A 27156-nucleotide genomic window follows, 5' to 3' on the forward strand; every position below is an offset into this window, starting at 1 on the left:
CAAAACAATACCGAAGGTGCACTTGACAATGAGCGCGACGAACAGAGCGCAAGGCGTTACAAGTTACAACAAATCAAATGTTATTGTTTTCCATTATCCATTACTTTCCATCGTCAAGGCTGCGGCGTGCTCGTGCAGTCATTGCCAAGGTCGGCACGATAACGCATTCGACACGACACGTTTAATTGCATTCCGGCGATATCGCGCAGGTTGCATCATCGCCCCAACGTGATCTCGGTGAAATGCTCTTTTATCGCCTCGTGCCCGCGGACCCCTCCCCGTGACGGTCAAGCAATTGTTCTGACTCTCGAGCTCGATCACATGATTGGAAAGGGCGTTATTCTCGAACGTCGACGGAACTAATCGGGAATTTTCTCGCTCCGCTGATTTTTTTCGTTCAGCGATATGGAGCTGCATGAGCAAGATCGACTCGTGGTGAAGTTATATGAATCACATAAATTATGTACATGAAATAGCCCCGCACGATGAATAACTTCCATAACGCAAAGTATAGGTTTACTTTTCGAAGTATTGCTAGAAACACTATTGATAGGAATAACAGTTCTATTTATTAGTCAACACGTGTAAGCACAAGGAAATGTGCAATACAGTATGTTATGCCTATTAAATATATGAGAAACTAGAATGTATCTTGCATAATAATATGCCTGTAACATAGTGGAGGCTGTAAACTAAACGATGGTAAGACCACTGAAACGAAGACTGTTTTCAGGAGTGATCAAATTATAGAAATTGAAATTTTGTTAATCTTCATAACAGTGATTCTTTCAAAGGGAGGCAAACACTGAACATTTTGTCCTCTTCCTTTATCCTGAGTGCAAAAAACAATCATGCATAATTAACATGAAATTCTATTCGACGGTTAGGTACAACATTTTTTTGTGATTCAATGTCACCTTAGAGGCATGTTAGGTAATGTCACCGGTATAGTTTATACTTTTGTAATATTCAACGATTCGATTCGACGCAGTACGATCGACGCTTAACAAAACTAGAAGTCCAGTGATGTGACAGATATATAAATTCGATACAGAGACGGGTAGTTGTTTCATGGTTTTACAGATTTTAAATAAAAGAAATTGAAAAATAAATCAACTTGTTCAAACAAAGTTAGCACCACATTTTTAGGTTGCTGAGAAGTTTGACAATTAAAAGAAACAACTGCCATGCTTGAAGTTCAAAAGAAACCAAACAAGTGGCAAACCAAAAACGTGTTTAGCCCAAAATAACTTCTGTCAACTTTAGAAGTTCCTGAAGATGGAATAGAGTTTGATTTTCCGGTGAGCAAAATCTACTTGATGATATACCTACCTATCATAAAAGTTGAGGTCATATAAAGGAAAAAATAAGGTTAAAAAATTCAGTATCCACACATAGTACAGATATTTTCCAAGATAGCGAATACAACTAATACACTATTCTCTTAAATGGTATTAAATGCCAACTTGCTAAAAATGTTAGCATGCATGTATGTCATGAATGACATCACGAGTTCAGGATGTTTAACACCAAGGTTTGACAAAATCGAGGAAAGAAAGCGAAGTGTTACATAGTTTTTACTTTTCAATGAAATTATAGCTGCTAATCTTCTAATTTAGATAAAAAGGATAATTCAACAAATCACCTTCAACGAGGACAATGTTGCCGCCTAAATACGACATTAAGGACGGCCTATAAGTGACGTGGGGCACTAACATTGCTTCCGCTTAACGTCAACACCATCACAAATTTTGAGTGTGGAATATAAATGAGTGATTATTCCCTGTCGAAAATGAAACCAAGAGTCACGCGCACTTCAGCGGCACGTGCACAGCTTATGAAACCGATTTACGTATCATCTCGGAAGTAGACTGCGGTGGAAGCGGGAGGCGCTGGTGGACTAACAATGCTTAGGACTGGGGCAGACGACGGACTCCATGGAGGCATCGATATTTGTCATTCAGAACATGGAAATTCTACACAAAAAGCTGTTCTACATTCCCAATCAATGTCTTGTAGTGTGTAGTTTCCAGCATACAACCTTTTAAATAGCCATCTATTTTCTATTTTCTTTGAAAAGCAAGTGGCAAAAGGTAGTAGGTCTAGGTATGCTACTGGCCTAATAGATGTAAGCACTTCGCAACCTTATTGGAAACGTCTATTGAATACTTAATTAAATTAAATGACGCCTTTAGAATTAGCATAGTGTGAGTTGAATCGATTAGAATGAAAAGCATGGTTGTAATAATAATATCTTACAGAGTTTATCCTATACTGACTACTCCGAAAGAACTAACTCAACATTCATTTCACTGGTCTCTTCTCTAATATGAAATTTGAATTATGTATTACGCACTGATGAACAAAATGGGAATGCAAGCCATTGGTAAACCTTCAGCTATTTGCTTCAGCTAACAGTAACGAAACGAATTAAATCGCGCATCTCGCTTCGTTGGTAATTGAATTTTGACATTTTATAACTTAAGTACTTGTACGTACCTACCTTGCACTAATTTAAGTCGTCGTCGTCGTCATCGTTTCAGACGAAAGACGTCCACTGCTGGACAAAGGCCTCCCCCAAGGATTTCCACAAAGACCGGTCCTAATTTAAGTGCATCGATATAATTAAGTTCAAACCGAGATCTGCATAGGTACTTTTAATTATCCTCATGTAAATGTTCTGTTGTACTAACAAATTCCCGTGTTCATAGTACTGATATGGAACAATGAAGGGAATCCCGTTGAGTGTCGTTGTCCTTTTAGGACATGCATTTGGCATTAGCATGAAAGGGTGGGGAATACCTGTCGCCAGGTTCTAATGGATAAGTTCTTCCTCAAAGTTGTTTCTCTGAAATGGAGTGAGATATTTACGAGTTTGTGGTTAGATAACTGGGCTTTCATGTTTCAATCGAAACCCAGTGAAATTCGAGGAATACATGCGTCCAGATAATTTTTTACAGCATCTTAAGATTTAAATGTATGTGGCGACATCTACTCGCCACTACACAAACTAGTCTACCAACAGATGGAGCTGTTACGACTACACTATGGCACACTCCGCCGCTCATACAAACCTGCATCGCGGTGACGGAGTTTTATATCCTGCCAAGTATATATAGACAAACCAAGATGGTGTAAATCGGACCTTGGTCCCCGAGTACAACACCCGCTCGGAAGGAAGCACTAACATCTAGCTTCCTTATTGTGGTTGAGCATCATATCTCACATTGGTGACCCCGACGTGATTGGAACGTGACCTTCCATCACCACCATCTTCGGCATCAGCCTCCGCCATCCTCACCATCTCCGCCACTCCGTCATCAGCTCCAGTCTTCAACAAGCCAGCATCCAGCCTTCAGGGACCATCGCAGATCGCAACCGACCTTCCTGGTTCCTCGGCAGCAAGCAACCGTCACTTCACTGGTCACGGGTACAGCTCTGGCCCAGCTCCACGCCCGACCATCGAAGACGCCTCCGCTCACTATCCCGACTCACCGTGGATAGAGCACCGCAACCTGCTCGTCTCGACTCACCGCAGACTTGAGCACACTGGCACTTGTAAGCTCATCACGCACAGACTGCTGAGCTCATCCTGACGTCATCCACCTCCGGTTCTTCCGGGGGGAGTGGTGTGGCGACATCTACTCGCCACTACACAAACTAGTCTACCAACAGATGTAGCTGTTACGACTACACTATGGCACACTCCGCCGCTCATACAAACCTGCATCGCGGTGACGGAGTTTTATATCCTGCCAAGTATATATAGACAAACCAAGATGGTGTAAATCGGACCTTGGTCCCCGAGTACAACACCCGCTCGGAAGGAAGCACTAACATCTAGCTTCCTTATTGTGGTTGAGCATCATATCCCACATGTATGTTTAGTTGGTAGTATTTTTGTCTCGTAACATGTAAAATAATGCTACATTTATGATAAAAGTATAATTTTCTTAAATGCGCAGTCTAACTTTTCTTTATTACACAAAAGACAAATTTTAGCAGTCCAGACAACTTCCCCTCGATAAAATTGCTTTGGACCCGTCTCATTACTTTTCTAACCAGCTCCTTTTCTTCAGCTAGGTTTTCAATTGGCTCATAGCGTATTCCTCGAGCAGTGCTATCGGGCCGGTTATTATGCGGCGCGGCGGGCCTGCAGCGCCCGTTGTCAGGCGGGGGGCGTCCCTCGGGCTCGCACGTGAACACATTACAAACTGTTTATTGATATTCGCCTCGCCGCCGCCAGATAGATTATCATAGCAGGCGGAATAGACGGGATGCTTGGACTTGTAAGTTTCTTACTTTTATCCCTAAAATAAATGAAAAGCTCCTTGATTTGATCAGCGCTTTGGACGATATAATCAGGCAGCAAGAAACAGCTAACGTGAGTAAGAACCCCTCAAAAAACTAATGATGAGTTGTTTGAGAACATTGTGTTGTGCTGATTTAAGGAAGACGTGGTTTTATTTGAATAAAGTCTAAGGTTGAATAAACACGACAAAAGAATATCTAAGCATTTACTGCAAAAACTTTTCCGCAGTTAGGTATTACCCATCTCCGTCTATTATTCCTGCTACACTAAAAGCCACTGAATTCTCAGCAGAGGTTACGTCCCGTCTGCAAAAGCCAATTGCGAATGTAAATGGAGGGGCAATGTGTCCTCGACTCGGGGCTGCTCTGGCGGTGGAATAACAATTTGGTGACGGAACGTGATCTCGATAAGGACGCCTTTCCTCTTGGCAGCAAGGCGAGCATTAGGAACACATTATGTTACGTTTTGGAAAACTAACTTCTTGAAATCTTTGAAGATCTCCTTGTGAAATATGAAAGTGATAGAGTGATTTGAGCGCCTCTGTGGTCTAGTGATAAGAATGAAGCAGGTGGCTGCTTCAGACGCAGAGGTCCCGGGTTCGATTCCCAGTGGGGGCAGATTTTTCTGTTCGGTTTAGTTGGTGGTAGGGTTTGTTCTAAGTCCGCCTGGCTAGGGCTAGCTACCACCATCTTACCACCTTTGTCTGTCGCCATAACACCAATGTAAACAGCATTGTGTTCCGAAAATTAGAGGTAAGATAGCCAGTTCCTGCGTGGTTGAGGGTTCGGGGTGAAGCTCGCTTCCACCTTGGGCCTGATCATCACTTACCATCAGGTGAGATACTGGCCAAGAGCTTCCTTGTTGTGGATAAAAAAAGTCAAATCTTAGTGCCTTCTGCACTGCACTGGTAAGAAAAAATAGTAGTAGAGAAACGTGTAGCATAGCTATTTTATGACAAGCATGTGTGCACAACCCTAATTGAAATAAAAATTTAAGTGCGCCCGTTGCTTCACTTATCAAGAAACATAAGTTCGTTTACGAATGCGAGCAACGTGAAAGTAACATAATGCACTCACGGTCATAAATCTCCATAATAACTGTTTAGTATTGGCATTCGGCGTCGACACTGAACTTGATTCGCTTTTTTCCTTATCAATCACAGGTTTGAGATATTTATGTGCGAACTGCGAATCCAAATGTGTATTGAATTGAAAATCATCTCCATAAATGTTAATCAGTTACATTCATAGCGATAAAGTAAACAAAATGATAATCACGATTACGATTTAAAAGGACAAATTGGGTATTCATTATTCAATGAAATCTAGGAAAATATCAGATTTGCCTATCAAAACATCACGAACTTTTACTTTTTAAAATTCTCCGTATCACACGTCAAAGGAGAACGCAATGTTTTCGTTTCGGATTTGATTCACAAAGATATGACACGTACGATACGAGTCGCATTGATGTGATCCGCTCAAAGAGCTGCCGAACTTTTGTGCATACAATTTGACAGTAATGTTACATACAGATATTACGTTATTCCTTTATATTGTGTTAAGTCTTTAGAATCTTGAACAAAAAATATCACTACAAAAAGTTTTCAGATTGACTACAACCACTTAATACAACCGCTAAATGATTTGAAATGTGTCATGTCACTATTGGACCATAAAAAATAATGGTGGCAAACCAAACGGTTATTTATAGAGAGTATTTCAACCATGTATACTGCAGAAGGTCAACAGGTAGACTGTCAGCGGACACCTGCCACGTTGCTTGCAGAACAGTTGCCAACCTTGAGGATTGAAGGTAATGCTTTGGAAGACTCTAAAGGTAGACTTCATGCCAAAAGCATATAGGTATTACTCGTACATAAGATTGTAAACATATTCAAAAGGCACTTGAGAACAAATGTTAGTGCCGCAAATTGAAATCCAACAGCGATAAGTATCTAAAATTAAAACATAATTCAGAGATGTGAAAGTGTTTAATGCGCTTGACATGGAATCTATGCATTGACTTTAGGCGGCTATTGAGGATTTGAGGTGCGGTCAAATGTTAATCAATTCTATTGGTAAAGGAACCGTTAGCAATGACTTATCGTAATTTATCGACAGTTGAAACTTGAGAGAGCTGATCAGAAAGATCATGGGTCTACTTCGAAAAACGATGTCGCGATAATTTAAATTCATTTAAATACTACCGAAAAAGAAAATGATAATGAGGAAATAAATATTACAATTCAGGGTTAAAGACTTTAAAACTTCTTAGGAAATTCCACTGATTCTTAAAACTTAGTTGACACCGTAAGAATAATTATGTTTGCTAGTTTATTATTGTCACGTTATCCAGTTCTTACCGGAACAGACATTTTAGGCAGAAGTGTGGTCCGTGACGTAAGAGTTCATGTATTTGTCAAAGGATAGCCTGCAGAAGCCTTTCCACTTTCAGAGCAGCAGTGAAGCGGAAAGTGATTGCGAAAGCAAGGTCGGGCACTTGACGCCGCCGAATTATGAGCGTTATGTCACCGGCGCGAGCGCAGCTCCTCACTCGTCACGTCCGTTGTTACCCAATCTGTCAAGTATGATGACCGCTGAATCGAATACATACTACAATTTAAGAGTTAGGTAGTTGGTAATTTGATATTTGACAACTCTAATTTCACACTGTATGCACTGCTGTCGAGATTAGATTTGGACTAATAGTAGAGAAAAGAGCAAAAGCTTTAAATGTTATTGAAATTCAATATTGTCGTAGTTCAAATCAAATTCAAACCAAATAAAACCACTTTTTTGCAACAGCGAATTCATTAAAAATTTAGTTGTTATAATAAGACCTCTCATGAATTAGCAAACGAACAATACACAGCAATTAATACAGAGGTAAGTATTACCCGAAAGTTTAGCAAATAAACTTGAAATTAATCCTGAATTCCGAGCACTTACGTGCCCGAGGACCGCCTGGAAAACTCTCAGAAACCGAAAAACTCGCGACCCGGGCGGAATATGAAAATAGCATCACGCGATAAGCACTTTCGGAGCCACTCACGTTGATTGTTTCCAATTTGTTGGCGGAGTTGCGAGCACGTGAGTCGCTGACGTGACTTGCCTGGAGCATTACGAGAGCTAATAAGTATAGAAGGGAAACTCCTTTGTGTGCCCCAAATGTGTTCTTTAAATGCCTACTCCCCTCTAGGATTGGTGTTTGCTTGAAATTTTTTATGTTCATAGTGCATGATGCACCGTGATATGTAGAAAATGCCATTAGATCTCGAAAAAATATTAAGGGCGATATAGCTCCTTCAACAACTTAAGAACAAGGAAGCGATGCAAGTAGGTACTAGCTTGCAGTTAGATACTTTTTTACCCTTAGCATGAAGCCTGGCGTTAGGTAAACGTTATGTTTAGGGCATGAATATCGGAATCTCGGAATCTCGTAATATCGGAATCTCGGACTGCGAGATCCGATATTTCAATTCCGATATTGAGCGACCCAATATCGTAATATCGGAATCAGATAAAAGTTTTAATTGAGATTTTAAACAAAGCGTTTAAACTCGCCACAACCTGCCACAAAGCCCAAAGTACATGATTGGCAAAGACCAATGATTTTCTCATGTCTCTCACCATCACTTTTTGTTCCACTGCAAATATTTTAAATCTTTACTATTTATGGTTAATTTAACTTCTTCTAAATCAATTTTAGCATTTGCCAACGACATCTCAACTCCCTTTCAAACATTAATTTTACTGGACATGGACCGTCAGTTTTGCGTACTATGTGCCCTGCACACTGCCACTTCAGCTTGCTAATCCGTCGGGCTATGTCAGCGACCTTGGTTAATTTACGGAGCTCCTCATTTCTGATTAGATCTCTTAAAGAAACACCAAGCTTATCCCACTCCATAGCACGTTGTGCCCTATATTCAAAGGCCACGTTTTCGAGCCGTATATCATCACTGGTAACACACACTAATTGAAGACTTTCGTCTTCTTTTTCGACGATTTACCTCTTTCTCGAAATTGCATCTAACTACCTAGCTGATCGTTTGTCCGAGATAAACATACTTACTTATCAACAATCTCGAGAATCGAGCTCCTAACCGAAACTGGGTAAGGAGTAAAATGGACATTCGACATAAGCTTCGTTTTTTCCATATTCATCCGAAAGCCTACCTGTTGGGAAACTCGATTAAGGTCTTCGAGCATTGTGATAAGGTCTTCCAATGGTTCTGCCTTAGTACGCAAAACAGACGGACGATGAGGCAGCAAGGTTCTGAAGTGGAGGCCACGTACCGGAAAGGGCAGCGTAGGACTCATAACCACAAGGTGGACCGACGACCTCACAAAGGTAGCAGGAAGGCGCTGGATGCAGGCCGCCACCAACCGGCCATTGTGAAAATCAGCATCGGAGCCTGTGTTCAGCAGATGATGATGATGGCTCGTGGTTTTGTGAGTTGTACATCGATAATCAAAAGGAACAAATTACAAGCATATTCAAGTTTTTACCACTCTCTACAATTTTTGTAACACGTGATTGAATGACTCTAAAATTCGTTCCGCCAACATAAAACAGGGTGATATCATCATTTCAGCCATAGGACGTCCACTGCTGAACATAGGCCTCCCCCAATGCTTTCCATGTTGATCGATTAGTAGCGGCCTGCGTCCAGCGCTTCCCTGCTACCTTTACGATGTCGTCGGTCCACCTTGTAGGTGGACCCACGCTGCGTTTTCCGGTACGCGGCCTCCATTCCAGAACCTTTCTGCCCCATCGGCAGTCAGTTCTGCGTACTATGTGCCCTGCCCATTGCCACTTCAGCTTGCTAATCCGTCGGGCTATGTCAGCGGCTTTGGTTCGTTTACGGATCTCCTCATTTCTGATTCGATCTCGCAACGAAACACCAAGCATAGCCCTCTCCATAGCACGCTGTGCAACTTTGAGCTTTTGTATAAGGCCTATAGTGAGAGGCCACGTTTCCGAGCTATAAGTTATCACTGGTAATACACTGGTTGATGAAGGAGTAAAAAAGTTTGTTTGATATCTGTGATTTTACAAAAACACTTTAATTATTTGCTAGTCCATATAGGCTCATTATCAGTAACCATTCATTATCAGGTGATCCGTCTGCTCGTTTGCCTTTTGTCACATAAAAAACCAAACGCAATGGATACCCATAACGTAAAAATGGTTTTAAAATACTTCAATTTTATGAAGTGCTGTTTTGTACCAAATTAAAGATTTTGATTAAAATCACTATTTTATTGTAAACAATCCAGAATTCTTACGAATATAACCAAATATTAATTTTATAGCACATGAACTCAATTCAATATCGGAATCCAATATCGGAATTGAAAACCTTCCGATATTACATGCCCTAGTTATGTTATTATTGTCATCATAAGCGTGTCGAAAATTGTAAGTTTCGCTTCTATACTTGAGTAGTCCTTATGGCTAGAGTTCGGAGGTAACGCTCCCTGGAGGGTCTTGCAGAAACCAAAAAAATACCAAGTTCAGGCGGACGTGAAAGGTTCTGAAGCACGTAGTAATTATACAATCCAAATCGAAATACGTCAAGACATTTTTTCTCTTAGCTACTTTAGGTTATGCTTATCAGCCCTTAATTTCTCAAGTCTTTAGGTTCTTGAAATGATGAAGGACAGTGGGAGCGTCCAAAATTCTTTATATTTCCAAACTAACCTAACCATGCAGACTATTTAAATGGCATGAAAGATTCCAGACTCTCCGAGCAGGAAACAATGCTGAAAGAGTCCTATGAAAAGCAAAACGAAACAACCTGTGCCGTGACATTTCAAGCGACCGGTCGCACACGGAAATCTCTCGTTCCTCAAGGCGAGTCTCGTTGCGCCTGCGCCGGGAGCGGGAGCGCGCGCGCACGGCCGTCGACCCGCCGCGCCCTTCGCATTGTGCACAGTACACCGTCTCGATTAGAAAGCTGCTCTACGAAGATACCAAAGCTTGTCGTAATCCCAGATGATGTTGTAAATGGGCACAACATCATGACTGGCGGGATTGCTTTGATTGGTTCTGGAAAGTTAAGAGCAACACGAAGCGGAAGAGTTGGAAGATCAAGACGAGAAACTAATTTTGTAAATAATAGGTACGAAAACATAACTCCTGAAGCCATCTCTATTGAAAATCTAATAATTTTGCAGCCATATGAACATACATACATCTACAACAAGGGATACAAATAAGAATAAATAAATGATTAGTGACGCAGATAGGCACACAAAATTTGTATTGGACACAAAACAACATAAATCCACAAAATTGATCGCGAAAAACAACCGTTTTAAACATCTATCTATACTTATAATAAATCTGTAGAGAGGTCAATTCTGTACATGAAATATATTTTCAAAATAACTATCAGGGGGTGATTAGTGATCGATACTGATGCCAAAAATGCAATCAGTAAAATTGTCTGTCTGTCTGTCTGTCTGTATGTTCCTTATAGAAACAAAAACTACTCGACGGATTTTAACGAAACTTGGTACAATTATTTTTCATACTCCTGGGCAGGTTATAGGATACTTAGGAATTCCCACGGGAACGGGCATTAGCGGGAAAATCCTTTTGTATGAAAAATCTAAACCGCTTAAGTTAGACGCTTGAAATTTGGCAAGCAGGTACCTTAGTAAACTTAAAGCTTAGTTATAACAGGATATTGCAAAATTCCTAAGGGAACGGGAGTTAGCGGGAAAAAACATTTGTATGAAAAAATCTAAACCGCGTAAGATAGATGAAGGGGGTAAAACGGGATCCACGCGTACGAAGTCGCGGGCGGCCGCTAGTACTAACTAAGGAAATGATAAATACTGTCAAAGGTAAAGCTAGGCACTTAAGAAATGAGGCTTTGTTAAGAACTCGATCGTTCTATACAGTGCCGTATTATCCATAAGGCACTTTAGGCCAGTGCCTAGGGGCCCACTATGGCCAGGGGCCCACTATGACCAGGGGCCCAGCACTCCCGATAAAAAAATAAAAAAAAAAATGTTAAAGATTATTTTTATGCAACAAAACTCAAACCACCTCAAAACTTCGCCTTATTTTGGTTTACACATTCAATCGTCATATTTCGATACTGTGGAACCTAATTAATTTTCGTGACGTTGGCATTACTGCTTTGGTTTACATGACAGGTCGACGGTTGACGCCCTTCAGAGGCTAAAAAGCCTCACTGTGGAGGCTAGGGAGAGGGCTGAGGGTGTGTTGGCTGTATCATTCGATATAGCCAACGCTTTCAATACCATCCCTCATCCCACCATACTCTAGGCACTTCAACATCACAGAGTGCCTCAGTACGTTTGAGCGCTGCTGGGCGATTACTTACGGGACCGCGAAGTCCTGTATGTTAACAGAGACGGCCAGCTCAAACGGCGCGGCGTAGCCAGCGGGGTTCCGCAGGGTTCGGTGCTCGGTCCACTCTTGTGGAACCTAGGCTTCAACTGGCTCCTCCGGGGCGTCCTACTCGCGGGCATGAGTGTCACATGCTATGCGGATGACACTCTGGTCACTGCCCGAAGAAGACATTTGGGGCCGCGGCACGGCTGGCGTCGGCGGGCGGCACATTAGTCAAAATCAAAATCAAAAAATATTTATTCAGTTTAGACCACAAGTGGCACTTATGAACGTCAATAGAAAATAATAAAAAAAGAAAAAGGTACTCGCTCGCAGAATATGACGCCTCGGCCTGAAAGTCGCGCTGGAGTAGACTGAGGCCCTCTTTTTTCCGGGGCCAGCGCGACCCTCCCGACGCGTTGAGGACGTTAGGATTGACGTCAAAGGCCAAATGAAATATCTGGGCCTCACGCTTGACGGGAGGTGGCATTTTAGCCCGCACTTCAACGGGCTAGCGCCACGCCTTCTCAAGGCAGCCAGCGTACTGAGTTGGTTCCTCCCGAATTTGGGAGGGCCACAAACGAAGTGTCGTCGACTTTATGCCGGCGTTCTGAGGAGCATGGCGCTGTATGGCGCCCCAGTCTGGGCGGACGCACTCAACAAGAGGGAGAATACTGCCCTTCTGCGCAGACCGGGCCATAGCGCAGAGGGTCGCAAGGACCTACCGCACGGTAGGGCACGCTGCGGCGTGCGTCCTCACTGGTACTCCTCCTTGGGAGCTAGAAGTTGGGGTCTTGTCTGTCATCTATCACTGGATGGCAGACCAGAAGGCGCGTAGATAGCGCCCGGCCCCGGACCGGTGCGGCGCCGTCACGAAGACATGACTCGCGCGCAGTTTGGCCCTGTTCTGGACGGTACGACCGCACGGGTTCCTCACGTTCCGTCTGGCGCAGGTGCTGACCGGGCATGGCTGCTTCGGTTCGTACCTGCATAGAATCGGGCGACAGGAATCTCCGTGTGCCACAAATGCGGCGCGGCGGATGACACGGTGCAGCACACCCTCGCGGTCTGCACAGGCTGGGAGGAGCAGCGCCGTGTCCTCACTGCGGTCGTGGGCCGGGATCTTTCGCTTCCGAGCCTGGTCATCGCCATGCTGGGAAGTGAAGGATACTGAAAGGTGGTCGCCTCCTTTTGCGAAGAGGTCATCCTTCAGAAGAAGGCAGCGGAGCGCGAGCGGGAGAACGATCCTCTCGCCCCATCGCTCCGTCTCTCGCTCCATCAGAAGGCGGTTGTACGACCGTTCTACTCTGCCCCCAGGTGGCGGCCAGCAGGCCGGGGGTGCGGGGGCACCGTTGTCACCTCCGTCTGACGGGAACGGCTTGGCGTTTCGGGCATTCCCGTCGGACCCCCACAAGGGGGGCGTGTAGGGTCCGCCGTGTAGGCGAGCTGTCGCTGTAGCGTGGTGTCGCGGAAGTCTAAGGCTACGGCCGGATACTCGCGACACCCCCACTCGGGCTACGACAGAACGCCGCGGAGGTTTTAGTAGGTAAAACCCGTCCTTTTCCCTTTTTAGGGCGCCGGGAGTCCCACACACCACCCTGTCCCCCGGCAGTGGTGACGGTGCGCAAATCATATCCTCCGCGACAAAAAAAAGGGGGGCCCAAAAGGAGCTGTGCCTAGGGGCCCCGAGATGGTTAATCCGGCCCTGGTTCCATAGCAGCAAGTTTGCGTGGCTCAATCCTTAAGTTATCTACAAATGCAGTATCCCCACCGCGTCGTCTAGAAACAAGTTCCAGCTTATCCCGAAGCGCCTACGTACGGTCAAGTTCGTGACTAGCCGGCTTACATAAGTACAGCGCGTAACAGTAATTGCCGGCGTTGAGAGGATTTGCAACCACGCTACGGCATGCAAATACCCTCACGCATTTCAGATTGTGGATAGATTGAAAGTTTAGCAGACTATTCGGAGAATTGCTACAAGGAGTCTTACTCCGGGTAATAGAAACCGAGACTTAGAAAGTAAATAAATACGAAGAGACTTCGAAACAGAAATAAGAATTTGAATCACACTATGTTATTACATGTATCATTAGATACAAAGAACTTCATACAATTAATCGCATTACAGAACATAAACTGTGAATAATATTTCGCATAACGCAAGAAAAGTGTGCCAGAATTGCACTGATAAATAAAGATGACACATAACCATTATTATCTCAATATTAATATTTCATAGCGTTAAGACATGCGCAAAGCTTCCAATGAATTTCGATCCGTTGAATATTAATTACGTCTCAAATTACATGCGAGAGTAACACACCAGCTGCCCACTGAATCATTTCCCCAGAAATAACTAACCGATAGCGCTGTGCTAAACGTGCCAATTCCCAAAGGGATCATGCATCTTACTCCGATCTTATGACAAGAGACGGAGACGGAACAACTGGGTCGGAAGCCCAATTCACGTCTGGAGTTATGCAAGGTGCATAAATGCGTATGACGTTGGTTCATTGAGAGCGTTTGGCGTCATTGCCACGACGCACCCCTCGATGCTTATTGGGACGCTCCGCCTCTGACCGTATTAGGGCACATTCAGATGCACCTACAAGTCTTGCCAGAGCTCTGACATCATTGATGTTTGGCATCCGATTAAGTAACGAGCTAAGGCGTAATTGCTAATTATACACGTCTTTATTTACAATCGACAGCTTCATAAATAGGCGTCGTGAGTTTTGATGGAAATATCCGCAATTCGACGTATTGCGATTGGAAAGGGAAAAGAACTTAAGTCTTATTGATATTAATGTATTGCCTCACTTCGCCATGCGAAGAAAAACAAGAAAATCGATTATAATTTCCTTGTAGCAATTATCTATTTCCTGAGCGAATACAGTTGTCAGATCGTTAGCGTCAGACAGGAGGTCGTTAACAGCCCAGTCGCCATCATGTCAGCAGATAGTGTAAGGTGCCTTCTCCACCAAGAATTCAGAAAGCGAGGGACAGTCTACTATTTGGAATTTAAACTATTTTAGGTTTTTCTCTGATCTTAGGCCACACTAGAAGATAATAGATATAATTTTATTCGATAATTATCTGATAAATATTGGTCCTGTTGTTTCTTAAGATTTATGGCTTGAGAAGAGAATGCTCCTCTTCTAATCAAGTATGAACATCCTTTGTTTGATGATGAGCACGCTCAAGCTGCAGAAACTGGGTCGAAATTCAGAGGCATTCAAGTAATAGGATGAACCACAGAAGCAGGAAAAGTTTACAGTTCGCCATTTGGTGGACAGAAAACTTAATCTGTCCACTATTTCCTCCTTCCTGACACGCCAGCTGCATTATGTACGGAAATGAGGCGTTTGTCGAAAAATTTACATGTCATCATGAACATTTTAATGACAACCGAAGGATATTTTCAGCTTCAGAAAAAAGTTGTAAAAATATTTATATTTCACTAAGTCAATGACCTGTGCTAAACTACTCAGATAGTTAATTTTACGAAAGATAACTATAATCCAGTTATCTTTCATAAAAGTATAAGAGATCTACCGAAATATTGAAAGAGTTTTTGAAGGAGATATTAGAAGAGCAGCTATAAAAACTATTACAGAGCTTACCTACTTATTTATTTATTGAGGAAGTAAGCTAGACTATCGAGACATGACAATAGACTGTATTTCAAACTGTCACTTACTTGTTTGATGGATTTAAGACAATGCCTACCGAGCACTCACATTATAATTTGTTTAAGTTTAAGTTACTTTACTGGTGGTGACTGATGTATTCACCGTTAATTTTGTCGTTTCCATTCCAGAAGTTTGAAGAAATAACCAAAATACAACATAGCCTGATGAATTAGCAAATTAAAGGAGCTGGGGATAGAAAAGAGGAAAGAAGTGAGGACTAGTTCAGTTCCCATATACATAAAAAAGCGCAGTATAGAATGTAACACAAGATATTATATCGAAACAGACATAATATACCTGGCAAGACCTCCTGGATCTAAACCATTTGCGAATCAAATCTAAGAAAAAGACCCTTAATTTAGCAGTGGATGCTTTTCGTCTGATAATAATGATGTAATCGAGGTTAGTGCTGTAGTTGCAACGTGTGCAACAAAGTTGCAGAGTGCAGGGTACAGTCGTATTTGACTGGTCGTGATATCCAAATGGTTTGAATTTAGCACGCGAACAGTGAACAACTTTTAAGTTACGTTCCTTATTCCGAAGGCGATAGGGATTGTTTTTGATATTGTCAAAGTTCTGTTCCAGAGACTATTCTATATTCTAAATGGAGGATTTTGTCGTATTCGTTTTATTGCAGCGAAAACCGGCAGTCCATGCGCAAACGCAGCGCAACGCAAGATGAGTCAGATCTGCCTAGTTTCCATCGCGGTGGCCTATTGCAGTGGCACACTATCCGATGTAGAATACGACAAGGGTTATCACCGTTTCTTTATCTAATACAAAATCATATAAAAACTCAGTTAGTAACAAAGACACTGTTTTTATTTTACTAAAAGTAACACTGTAAAAAGACCGGAGGCAAACCGTCAAACCGCGGAGATCTTTTGACGCTTGGGTAAGTTCTCTTGGGTATTTTGAGTATCTCGCCAAAAACAAAATTCTAAATCAAGAATATTAAGCTACCGATTATCAGATAATTAAATTTTATAGGTGTTGGTTGACTGATGTGGCATCACATTATACTTTTGCGAGGTAGTCATAACAAATCCAAAGGAAATTTTGTAAATTGGTTAAGACTCTCATCTGGCTTATGTACTTTCATTCATAGTAATCAAAATGTGTCCGGGCCAGCCCTGACCATGTCAAGAATAGATTGGCGTTGATCCAAGCGCACGCGCGCGGAAACGGAAATGACGCGGCCGCGCGCGTGCCGGCGACAACACAACGGCAACCACATGACCGGATCACCGGATTACAGTCTCGTAAACAACCTGCAAATGCGATGCTTCGGTCCTCGTGGTTGTAGACCACCGCTGGTGAACATGGATCAGTCTTCATAATCTATCTAGTGTATGTCATGTATATCAACTTTACTGCCGGCTGAAATTTCTGCTGTAATAGGTACGTGTGGCCAAAATATTTTGAATGTTTTAGCTGCTATATTGTCAGATATAATAAAATTAGCATGAAACTACATGGAATTGATAAATTAATTAAAGTTTTCAGTTTACTATACGAGGGGTGTTCAATAAGTAATGAGAATGGGATATTTCTAGCCATCACAAAAATCTGAAAAAAAAATGGGCTAGTAGCTTAATTCTTCACTAGAAGCTGTTAGAAAATTCATTTAAGTTCACCATTGCGTTTAATAATTACATTCATCTGAACGCGACCTGAGTCATAAATGTTTATTAATTATCTAAATCTAAATGCATCGCTCTCTTTCACTTTTTAGTCCAGTCAATGAATGCCTTAACGACGGTGTAGAGAGAAATCCATGGAACACAATTTCTGACCTCGGGACTTTATTTAGCCTAGTTAGGTGGTGAACATAGCAAAAGTCCCCGCCCTTAGCCCTTGAGCCGGCGGGGAGAGGGGGGTTTAAAGGTACCACTTTTCGGTTTTTCGCTTAATCCTCGGAAATTATGCGTCCTAGTGACATGACTACTATGAACCAAAAAAAGCTTATTCAATTTGCTACAGGTGAGACAGTCAAGTTTTTCTATATCTTGTATAGTTTTTGCGGCATCTGCTCTAGAAGGTCTGTAAAATTGGAAATTTTATTGTTGTGTTATGTTATGTTCCTTTCAGGAGAAAATCGACTAAATCAACATTGAGCAAACACTATAGACATGCGGGAGCATGTTAAGCCTAGTTCCAGGGAGGGGACTGCACCGTGCGTATATTTAGACGAACCAATTAGAGCCACTTTTGACTCCTCATCATTCAAAAACTACTGTGCATTAACACTTCAAATTTGGCTCATGTATTGAGACTTGCAAGATGTACATCAGCTTCAAATTTCATAAATATACCTCAAACGGTTATTTAGGTATTGACGTTCAAAAATCGATATTTAGAGCACTACTATCTATCTATCACATGTGAAATGTTAAAATTTACTGGTTTTTTATTTGTTCCTTTGTATTTACATAACTACCTTTCTGGATGCCAAATTTGAACCTTCGAGGTCATCTGGAAGTGGTTAGAATTTGGTCTATAGGTCAGACATGTAGATTTTTGGACGTCAATATCTAAAGAACCGTTTGAGGCATATTTATGAAATTTGAAACTGATGTATATCTTGCAAGTCTCAACACATGAGCCAAATTTGAAGTGTTAATGCACAGTAGTTTTTGAGTGATGAGGAGTCAAAAGTGGCTCAAAGTGATTCGTCTAAATATACGCACGGTGTAGTCCCCTCGCTGGAACTAGGCTTAACATGCTCCCGCATGTCTAGAATGATTGCTCAATGTTGATTTAGTCGATTTTCTCCTGATGGGAACATGTAAGACAAAAATAAAATTTCCAATATTACAGACCTTCTAGAGCAGATGCCGCGAAAACTATACAATTTATAGAAAAACTTGTCTATCTCATCTGTAGCAAATTGAATATGCTTTTTTTGGTTCAAAGTAGTCATGTCACTAGGACGCATAGTTTCCGAGGATTAAGCGAAAAACCGAAAAGTGGCACCTTTAAACCCCCCTCTCTCCGCCGGCTCAAGGGCTAAGGGCGGGGACTTTTGCTATGTTCACCTCCTAACTAGTCTAAATAAAGTCCTGAAGTCAGAAATTGTGTTCTACAGTTTTCCATCTATAATGCTTTATTGACTGGACTATGTACCGGATACAATATTTGCCGGAGACGACATACGACGTGAAAGTCATCATGCCCTATCAAACTTGTTCAAACATCGTGTTTTGCTTCTATAGATACAATACATACAGAATGCAGGCGGACAAACTATCACAAAATCCTACTAATATTATAAATGCGAAAGTTTGTATGGATGTCTGGATGTTAACATGTTTGTTACTCTTTCTCGCAAAAACTACTGAACGGATTTTGATGGAACTTTGCAGTATTATAGTTTATAACCCAGAATAACATAAAGGCTATAATTTATGATGATCTGTGACAAACTAAATTTCACACGGGTGAAGCCGCGGGCAAAAGCTAGCTAACATAATCATGATTGTGTTTCTTATTGGAAGCTTCAGCCCACTCAGCTTATTAGAAGCTTCGGGAGTCGCTTTGTTACAGAAAGTAAATTCCCTGATAAAATCATTTTAAATCACAACAAATGGTTTCCATAACGCTAATATTTCCCCATATAAAATTTCATCCCCTTTTAAAACACATGTTACAGAACAATATAATGTGTTCCTCTCCTCTATGTAAGTAATTCATAAAATACTTTCAGCGGTTTAGGCAAGGACAATACGGACATCAGTGCTGTCAAAGTTGATTCCTAAAATTAAGTACTTCTTCTTACATTAAGGTTGTATTTGTTTAAGCTTTAATGCCATTAGTACATAAGGTGAACTTAATGCCATAAAGGCATTCTCTGCCACTTTGCCTTCGTGAGTTTAAAACGTTTTATTCAATTAAACAAGAACATACACCCACTGTACAAAAAAAGCAATGGAAATTAATAAAACAACAGATCCACTCCCAAATTGGACAACTAATGACAAACGGTAATATAGAAAATAGTAAAGGACTAAAGCAAAGCAGAAACAAAAATATAGTAAATAGTAAAAGGAGTAAATCAAAGCAGGCAAACAAAAGTTTATTTGAAGTCGCCGCGGGCGCAGGCTCCGCCTGAGGCCGCTAACGGTCCGCGACAGGTATTTAAACGGTCCAGCTAACTGTACAAGCGGCCAAGGATACGATCACTGGTACCCAGCTCGGAAGAGCGAAAGGAACTTCTTTTACAAATCTTTCGCCAGACATAAAAAGCAAGCATTGTGGTTAGGCAATAGCAGAAAACTAGTTTGAAATTATTATCTACTATAAAATAAATATAAAAAGCACAGCGATAAACCATAAAAAATATGGGACTAAATGGCATACATAACTTTTTATGAGCTTTTACTCAAAACAGTATACAATGGGGTTAGTTAGTAATTCAGCAAAGAATTGAAGATAAACAGTGCAACAAGCTTCAGTTACATGCTTTGGGATCGAATAATTGAATGAAATACGAGTAAGTATTCAGAGATTAAAAAATAAAAGCAAACAAATTGCAATTATTTAGATTACTGTGACTTTATAGAGCTTCGCCTTTCGTTTAAGGACTAAAAACTTCGCTTCGCACATAAAAAAAAAATTAAAAACGCTGAATAGCAAATAATAACAAAAATACGTCCACATAAACATTTAAGTATAATAAAAAAGTGAATTCCGATGCCTCCTGTGAGGATTGAACTCACGACCCCTGGTTTACGAGACCAGTGCTCTACCACTGAGCTAAAGAGGCGATGCCGGCTGTTGCGAAATAGCGAGTCCCCTTCTACGGGATATGACGCGTGATATCGCCGCGGAACTAGTTGGGTGTGGACGCGGCGATTTGATAATAAATTGATAATAAATAAATCATTTATACAATGATATCTGGGATTCCCACAATTTGATTTAATCATCTGCTTTTCATAAAAATAAAGAAATAAAAGGATAATAAAATAACTTACGCATTTAATTATGTGTAAAATTGTATGGATACCTTTTATGTTTACTGTAGACTTTGTGTTAGATAACCTAATAACACTTTAATGTTATTATTCTCTTTAAAATTGAAGTAGGTACATATTCAGTAAAAAGTGTAATTTATTTATTTTATACTCATTATCCCTACTATGAAGAATGAATAATTCAATATGAATACAAAATATATTTCAATATTATACGGTAGTAAAATTCTCAAGCAAAAACGAAAATAAGCCGATATGCGTATCACTTTTATATCAGTGGTGAATGTAAGACAACAAGACAACTGGGAATTACATTATTTTTGCGATAAATAGGCACATTTAAGTGAAAAAGAAAAAATAGAAAAAAATATATTAAAAATTTATTTTAGAAAAATAAATATCTAAAACCATAAAAAGTGAGAATACAGGTAGGTATTTCCTTTGGGATCTTGTTGAGGCGGCAGAAACCAGTCGATAACATTGTCGACAGTCAGTGTTCTAGTCGTTGCGTGTCGTTGCATTCACGTAATTTTGATTCCTAACTGGCAGTAGACATGGTAATATTATTTTAGTCATAGAATTTTCAAGAAAAGGTTTCAAGTTTTTAAGCCACATACCAGCTTATTGGTTCAAAATCAACTTAGGACCAAACGTTACGATAAATCGTCACGCCGAATTAAATCGTAACTGTTAGTTTGCAGTAAATTACTAGAATATTAAACTGATTAAGATGCAAAAATAATCAGTAAAAAGTTAAGGACCTAGGAAGGAACTTCATAATAAAAAGTTACGTGCTTGTTGGACATGCTAGTTTAAATTGTCAATTCCATACTAAATCACTACATAGTATAAAACAAAGTTACTTTTCTGTCTGTGCCATGGTATGAATGAGACAAAGGTTGTTATTAGTCTGTTTTCTTAACGTGAACTACGTGCGTGAGTTTTTATACGATATATGTAGATTAAATGTAAAATACGTCACATCATCTTACTCTACGTGTTAAATGTGCTGACACTGTGAACGTGATCAAGATAATTAAAATATGCAGAGATTAAATAATGTGCATACTGGCACAGTGTCTGTGTGTCCCTACGTATGCTTAAATCTTAAAACTACGCAACGAATTTTGATGCGTTTTTTTTAAAATAGAGTATAATACTTAATATAATACTTAGCACCCGTGCGAAGTCGGGGCGGGTCGCTAGCTTTACAATAAACCAAGCTTAAACGGGCGTAAACTTTAACTATTAAGAGACCTGTGTCCATTTAATCAAGTTTCACAAGAAACGTTAAATCTGAAAAATACTTAAAAACTAAACTTTAAACACCAATAACTTGAAATGTGATTTCAAATCTGAAATATATGATAACGATATGCGTTTTATCACACACATAAGTAATAAATACATATTTATTTTTCAACTAACCTTATTTTGTGATCATCTCCTTTAGTCTTGGGCTTGTCATCTGCAAAAAGAATACATTATAAGATCAAGAAAAATACTAACAAAAGAATTGCCGAAACCCGGGATCGAACCAGGGACCTTTAGATCTTCAGTCTAACGCTCTCCCAACTGAGCTATTTCGGCCAGTTGATGGAACTACGAAAATTACACACAGTATCTTTTTACGTGTTCAAATGTGTACTATTTCATAAATATAATGATTAATAATATATAGAAAAGTTCTATTAAAATCAGTAATTTCACTTTGAACTGTTAAATCAAATTGTATTATTACAATAACCTCTGTATTAATCTTTTGCCTTGCAGAAAAGACTAGGATCGCCATCTATGTGTTGTAAGAGGAAATAAACATCAACCACTAGATGGCGTTGTAGTCTTGGTTTCTTGCAAACCCTCTAATCTGTTGCAGTTGGGTGAAACTTTTGCAGACAATGATCTTCCTTTGCACTTGAAAAAGGGCAAACCCTAATGAAATGCAAGCAATTAGACTTTTGTGTCAATAGGACTGACAAATGATAACTTGAAGTAATAAAATACACCAAGTGGAACAGTAATAAAAACGACACCCATGTTTATTACAGTTGGTATTCTACGTTAACTTACATATTATTTAATTAGATAGATAGGGCACCCAATAACATTAATGTCTTACCTCCCTCCTGCACTTGGACAGCCTTGTCGGAGGCCACCCGCCCGAAGTCGTCCAGCACCACACCGCAGCTCTGGTACAGCCGACTACGCAGCCTCATATGCTTATCCGTCTCATGATATGCCTTGATTTCATCCTGTATGATGAGAACAACTTATTATTATTATTTGTTATACAGTTACATACATGTAGGGTTGTTGAAAACCACTTCCCGAAACAATTTACTTTAAGTGAATTAGAAGTTCTGTAACAAGTACTCACCTTGAGATCCTTAAGTCTGGTGTGAGATCTGCTTGAATAGCATTCCCTAAGTGTATCAGACAAAGCAATTCTACGATTCAAAAGCGGCGTAGAACCACTCGCTCTTATGTTACAATCTTTTTGCCTCACTGGCGTCTCTGACGCCTTCACTTTGGGCACCGTTCGATGGGGAGACCGAGCAGGATCAAGGGATTTCAAAGTCTTTCGAGGCTTAACTACAAAAGTCCTCCTCACCGGAGCCTCAGGAGATGGGGAATAATCGTTCAAAACCACTGGAAGTTCACTAAAAACACTTGAGCTAACGTTCGAAACAGATGGTTTCGCGCCAAGGGAAACAGATGACGGTATTTCGTGGCGCGTTACATAGGATTTCGGCTTAGGAGTGTTACGCGGCTTGTAGTTAATACGCGACATAACTCTATCGTATTTAATATTACGCTTTTTGTTATTATGATCCATTAATATTTCAATTTAATTCACGAAAGAAAGGATTGTTTTGCTTTTCACAACCAACACAACAACACTGTGTTCCACTTCAATAACTTTTATATGTCATCGACAGTTGCAATTCTTGCAATTACTTAAAAATAATTTACACAAATGTATTACATACTTTAATGTTTATCGTAGCGCTTGTTTAATAATTTTCGGTAGATGGAACACGTCAGATGTCACTCAATCTTTTTTTAAAATTTTATTTAGGCTTCTGACCAATGCTATTTTATCCACGATTAATAAAATCTTTTCTGGGATTCTGCAGTGGTGTGCAACTGTGCAGTGCTGCTGTATGGCTTAGCTTAGTTTAGTAGTGCCAGTAAGTAGTAAGTAGATAATCATCATGATTGTATTAATGATGTACGAATCATGGACCTAACAGGTCCATGGAACAAATAGAATGACCAATCTGAAGAAATTAGTAGTAGGTAAAAACACAGAGCATGGGTAAAAAGTAGGCTTGTTTCAGGCAGGAATTAAAAGCAAACAATTTATTGTCTGAAACAATTCTTTTATTTTCAAAAATTCTTGTGCTTAGCACTTTATCTACATTTCTAATCTACCTACATTAACAAATGCAACAATTTCAGCAAATTTCATTTGCCTACAAGTTCATTGTGTTTGGTTTCATAAATATTCTTGGCCTGATTATGAAACTCTTCACACATGGCAGTAATTTGTTTAGTAACACTGAACACTAGATCTTCAGAAACTCCAGTTTGCTTTTTGGCTTTTTTAATGAAATCATTTTGTACATCTTTGAGAGCATCCCTGCACTTTATATACAAAGCTTTAGCGTTTTTTGCTAAAGCTTCTCTATGCTCTTTTGTCACTTTGGGGACAGGAACATAAAGTGTGGTACCATCCTGTTGGGGATTCAAGTTTAATCCAGAAGTAGAAATGGCTTTTAGAGCATCAGGAATAGCTTGAGGAAATGAAGCAAAGTTTATCACTATAGTTTTGGGGTTTTTGCGGACTATCTGAGCCAATTCTTGTAATTCGTAATCTTTGCCTTGAAATTTCACTGGCAATGAGTCGATAGAGCCGGTCGTAGAGCGTAGGGATAGATTTTTTGCGAAATCCTCCTTCATTTTATCAATAACTGCATTACATCTTTCTTTGATTTTATCCACGGCCACAAGCTCCGACATTTGAGCAGGATCTACTTGTATTTTGGCACCTTTTCCTTTCTTATCTTTTCCTTTGTCTTTACCTTTAGCATAGTTTCTAATTATAGTAAAATTTGTAGAATTGCTGCAGACTAAAGTTTCAATTTTTATGGCACTACCGTAGTGAACTGGTTTCAAAGAATTTCTTGCCACCTGCACTACGAGTCGTTGTAGGAGTCGTGTCCCCATCATTATTAACTCAAGATTTCATTCAAAAAGTAAGATATTTTCCATTAATGAGAAAAAATTATGAACAGACTGCAAAAGTAAAAGTAACCTCTAGCCAAATTTTTGACATTTTTGATTTTTTTTTGTGACTGACAGAAGTGACAGATTGGTCGGTTTTACACATGAAGCTACAGATAAAAATGGAGGCTACACTCTGAATACCTACTTGAAGCACAAACTAAGTATCACTATCTCGCTCTCTGTGGGCAGACTCGCTCTTTCTAAATAAACAAAAAATATAAAATTGCTCAAATTCAATGAAACCAATGTAAAACCTTTATTTCTTGACATAGGTATCATTAAAAATGATAAGTGTAATTACTGGTAAAACGTTTTAGGAAGAAATTACTGTAAAAAATGTGAAAAATGTTTACAATGATCCAATGTCGGAAATCACGAAATAAACACTTACGCGTGGAATCTTATGTCACTTCCAGGACACCACGTACTACCGCAACCACGCACTACAAAATTTTGCACCAATTCTTGTGATAAAACAATGATTATTTCCTGTAAACAATCTCAAACGAAATTAACTGCTTAATAAACAAAATAGTAAACAACCGCCATGATGGGCCGGATGGGCCGCTGTTGCCACATGGTACCGATTACCCAGGAATTGGGATTGTAATTCCTTGATTCGCCAACACATTAAGCCTAAATGGCCGACAATTTTGTGATTTTTTATTTAATTAGGTAATCTTAGTTTCAAATATTAATTATTTATTTGTTTAACTTTTGATTTGGTTAGTGAATTGGCTATTTCGAAGAATTTACAAGGAGATTTAAATCAGAAGATAGCAATACTACAGTTCACACTAAAAAGAGAGGTAGGGCCGCAGAGAGCGAGATAGATATAAGTAGGTATTTGACTCAAGTTTTTGTTCCAACTCTGCCCTCCATTTTTATCTTTAGCTTCATGGTTTTACACACAGATATGGATTGGTTTTATAGCCTGACCAGGAACATAAAAACCCTGGCATAGAGGGGTATTTCGCCAAAAATGGTCAATTTTGCCTAATTTCCTTGGCACGAATTTTATTTTTGTTTTTAACTATTTTTAGTTTCCCATTGCAATAAGTAGTAAAAACTAAGCTAATATATCTAGAAGGGGTGTCATAATTCGTTTTAGAAACAAAGTTATGAGGTCATAAATTTTTGGTAGCCAAGGAAATTATTATAAATATTTTTTTCTCTAAGTTTTCTTCTGTGGTTTGCTTTTTTTTTGTTCGACCCATTTTTGTGTACTTTCGCAAGCAAACATGCCAATGAATATTATATCANTCGTACAACATTCAATCAACATACATCAAAATCTTGGAATGCGTTCGTCAGAATCACCTCGAAACCTTTTTTAAATTTTTGCCGAATGCTCAGCTGCTGCACGGTTGTTGGATTATAAAAGTATACTCTATTCTTAATGTAACACCACAAAAAATAATTTTCTGGAGTGAGATCATGTCTCTTACCATCTAAATGCTCTCAGTTGAAGTGTGACACGCAGCCCCATCTTTGAAATGAAAAAGCTTTTCAGCCTACCAGTATAGCGCTCTCAAAAATTAATCATCCTTTCAATGCAACAAACCAATTAAGCAGGGGTGAAATCTCACTGCCTCTAAGAAACGCTAATCTCATTCCAGCAGACTTCTTTTTGTGGGGTTACCTTATGAGCAGAGTATACTCTAATAATCCAAAAACTCTGCAGCATTCATCCATCCTGAATTCATTTTGAGGTAACTCTAAGGGCTCCTGCACACGACGCCGCCACCGCGCCGCCGCCGCGCCGTGCCGCGCCGCTACACTGTTCATACTCAGCGAGTAAAACCACCGTGGCGCTGCTACCGCGCCGTCAAAGCATAATTTCGCGCAAAGGCGCGGCGACGGCGCGGCGGCAGCGCGGTAGCGGCGTCGTGTGTAGGAGCGTTTTCAAAATTTTCCAGCAAAGTTTTCCAAAATTTTGATGTATGTTGACCGAATGTTGTAAACGTCAAGGGAATCACATGTACGATAAAATTTATAAAAGATAGTAAATTTTAAAATAAATTGCACTAAATTTCCTTTAAATTGCAATAGCTAAAGTTCTACAAAAATGTACGTACAGTTTTCGTTTCCTTGAATTTTCAAAATTGAATTTTCTTCTGGGCCACCCTGTAAAACAAATACACGAAGTTGTGGAGAGAATATGCGGTGCTCGTGCTAGGCTTCGAAGATCCTGTGTTACGAGTTTTTTATTTTATTTTTATTGAAACGCTATTGGAATATTTTAAAATTCATGATCACATAAGTACCTAAGTATATGTATATTACAGTGCGTTAATTAATCTTTTATTTATATATGGATTGCGTATACGTATAATTATATTTTTTTTTCCTGTAAAAAAAAATTTGCCGCCCCTCTAAATCTGCCGCCCTAGGCACTGGCCTACTTGGCCTATTGGTAAATCCGCCACTGGATAACTCCGCCAATTATGAACCGATTTGAACAAATCTTTTTATAGGTAATACCTCAAGGGTGGTCCCATTTAAATTTAAT

At 40.0% G+C, this 27156-nt stretch overlaps 2 protein-coding genes and 2 non-coding genes across 4 annotated transcripts in view; all 4 read right to left on the reverse strand.

Annotated features, from left to right (window-relative positions):
• Positions 1-23318, reverse strand: part of LOC114349665 (uncharacterized) — a 100786-nt gene extending 77468 nt beyond the window's left edge. Inside the window, exons 1-3 of the mRNA XM_028300126.1 lie at positions 22732-23318; positions 22474-22606; positions 21783-21822 (exon numbers count right to left, since the gene is read on the reverse strand). Coding sequence (XP_028155927.1) covers positions 21783-21822; positions 22474-22606; positions 22732-23190 — 632 coding nt within the window. The 5' untranslated portion in view covers positions 23191-23318. The remainder of the gene's footprint in view (positions 1-21782; positions 21823-22473; positions 22607-22731) is intronic.
• On the reverse strand, positions 20072-20143 carry TRNAT-CGU (transfer RNA threonine (anticodon CGU)). The gene has a single exon. It is a non-coding gene; the product is annotated as a tRNA-Thr (tRNA).
• TRNAF-GAA (transfer RNA phenylalanine (anticodon GAA)) lies at positions 21872-21944 on the reverse strand. Its single transcript has one exon. It is a non-coding gene; the product is annotated as a tRNA-Phe (tRNA).
• A 430-nt stretch (positions 23319-23748) lies between the features above and the next one.
• On the reverse strand, positions 23749-24703 carry mRRF1 (mitochondrial ribosome recycling factor 1). The gene has a single exon (XM_028300133.1). It carries the CDS (start codon positions 24585-24587, stop codon positions 23823-23825), a length of 765 nt encoding a protein of 254 aa, XP_028155934.1. The 5' UTR covers positions 24588-24703; the 3' UTR covers positions 23749-23822.
• Positions 24704-27156: the final 2453 nt, after the last annotated feature.

The sequence above is a fragment of the Ostrinia furnacalis genome, unplaced genomic scaffold (assembly GCF_004193835.3).
Source record: "Ostrinia furnacalis isolate ACB-3 unplaced genomic scaffold, ASM419383v2 OfSCF0695, whole genome shotgun sequence".
Taxonomy (NCBI): Eukaryota; Metazoa; Arthropoda; class Insecta; order Lepidoptera; family Crambidae; genus Ostrinia; species Ostrinia furnacalis.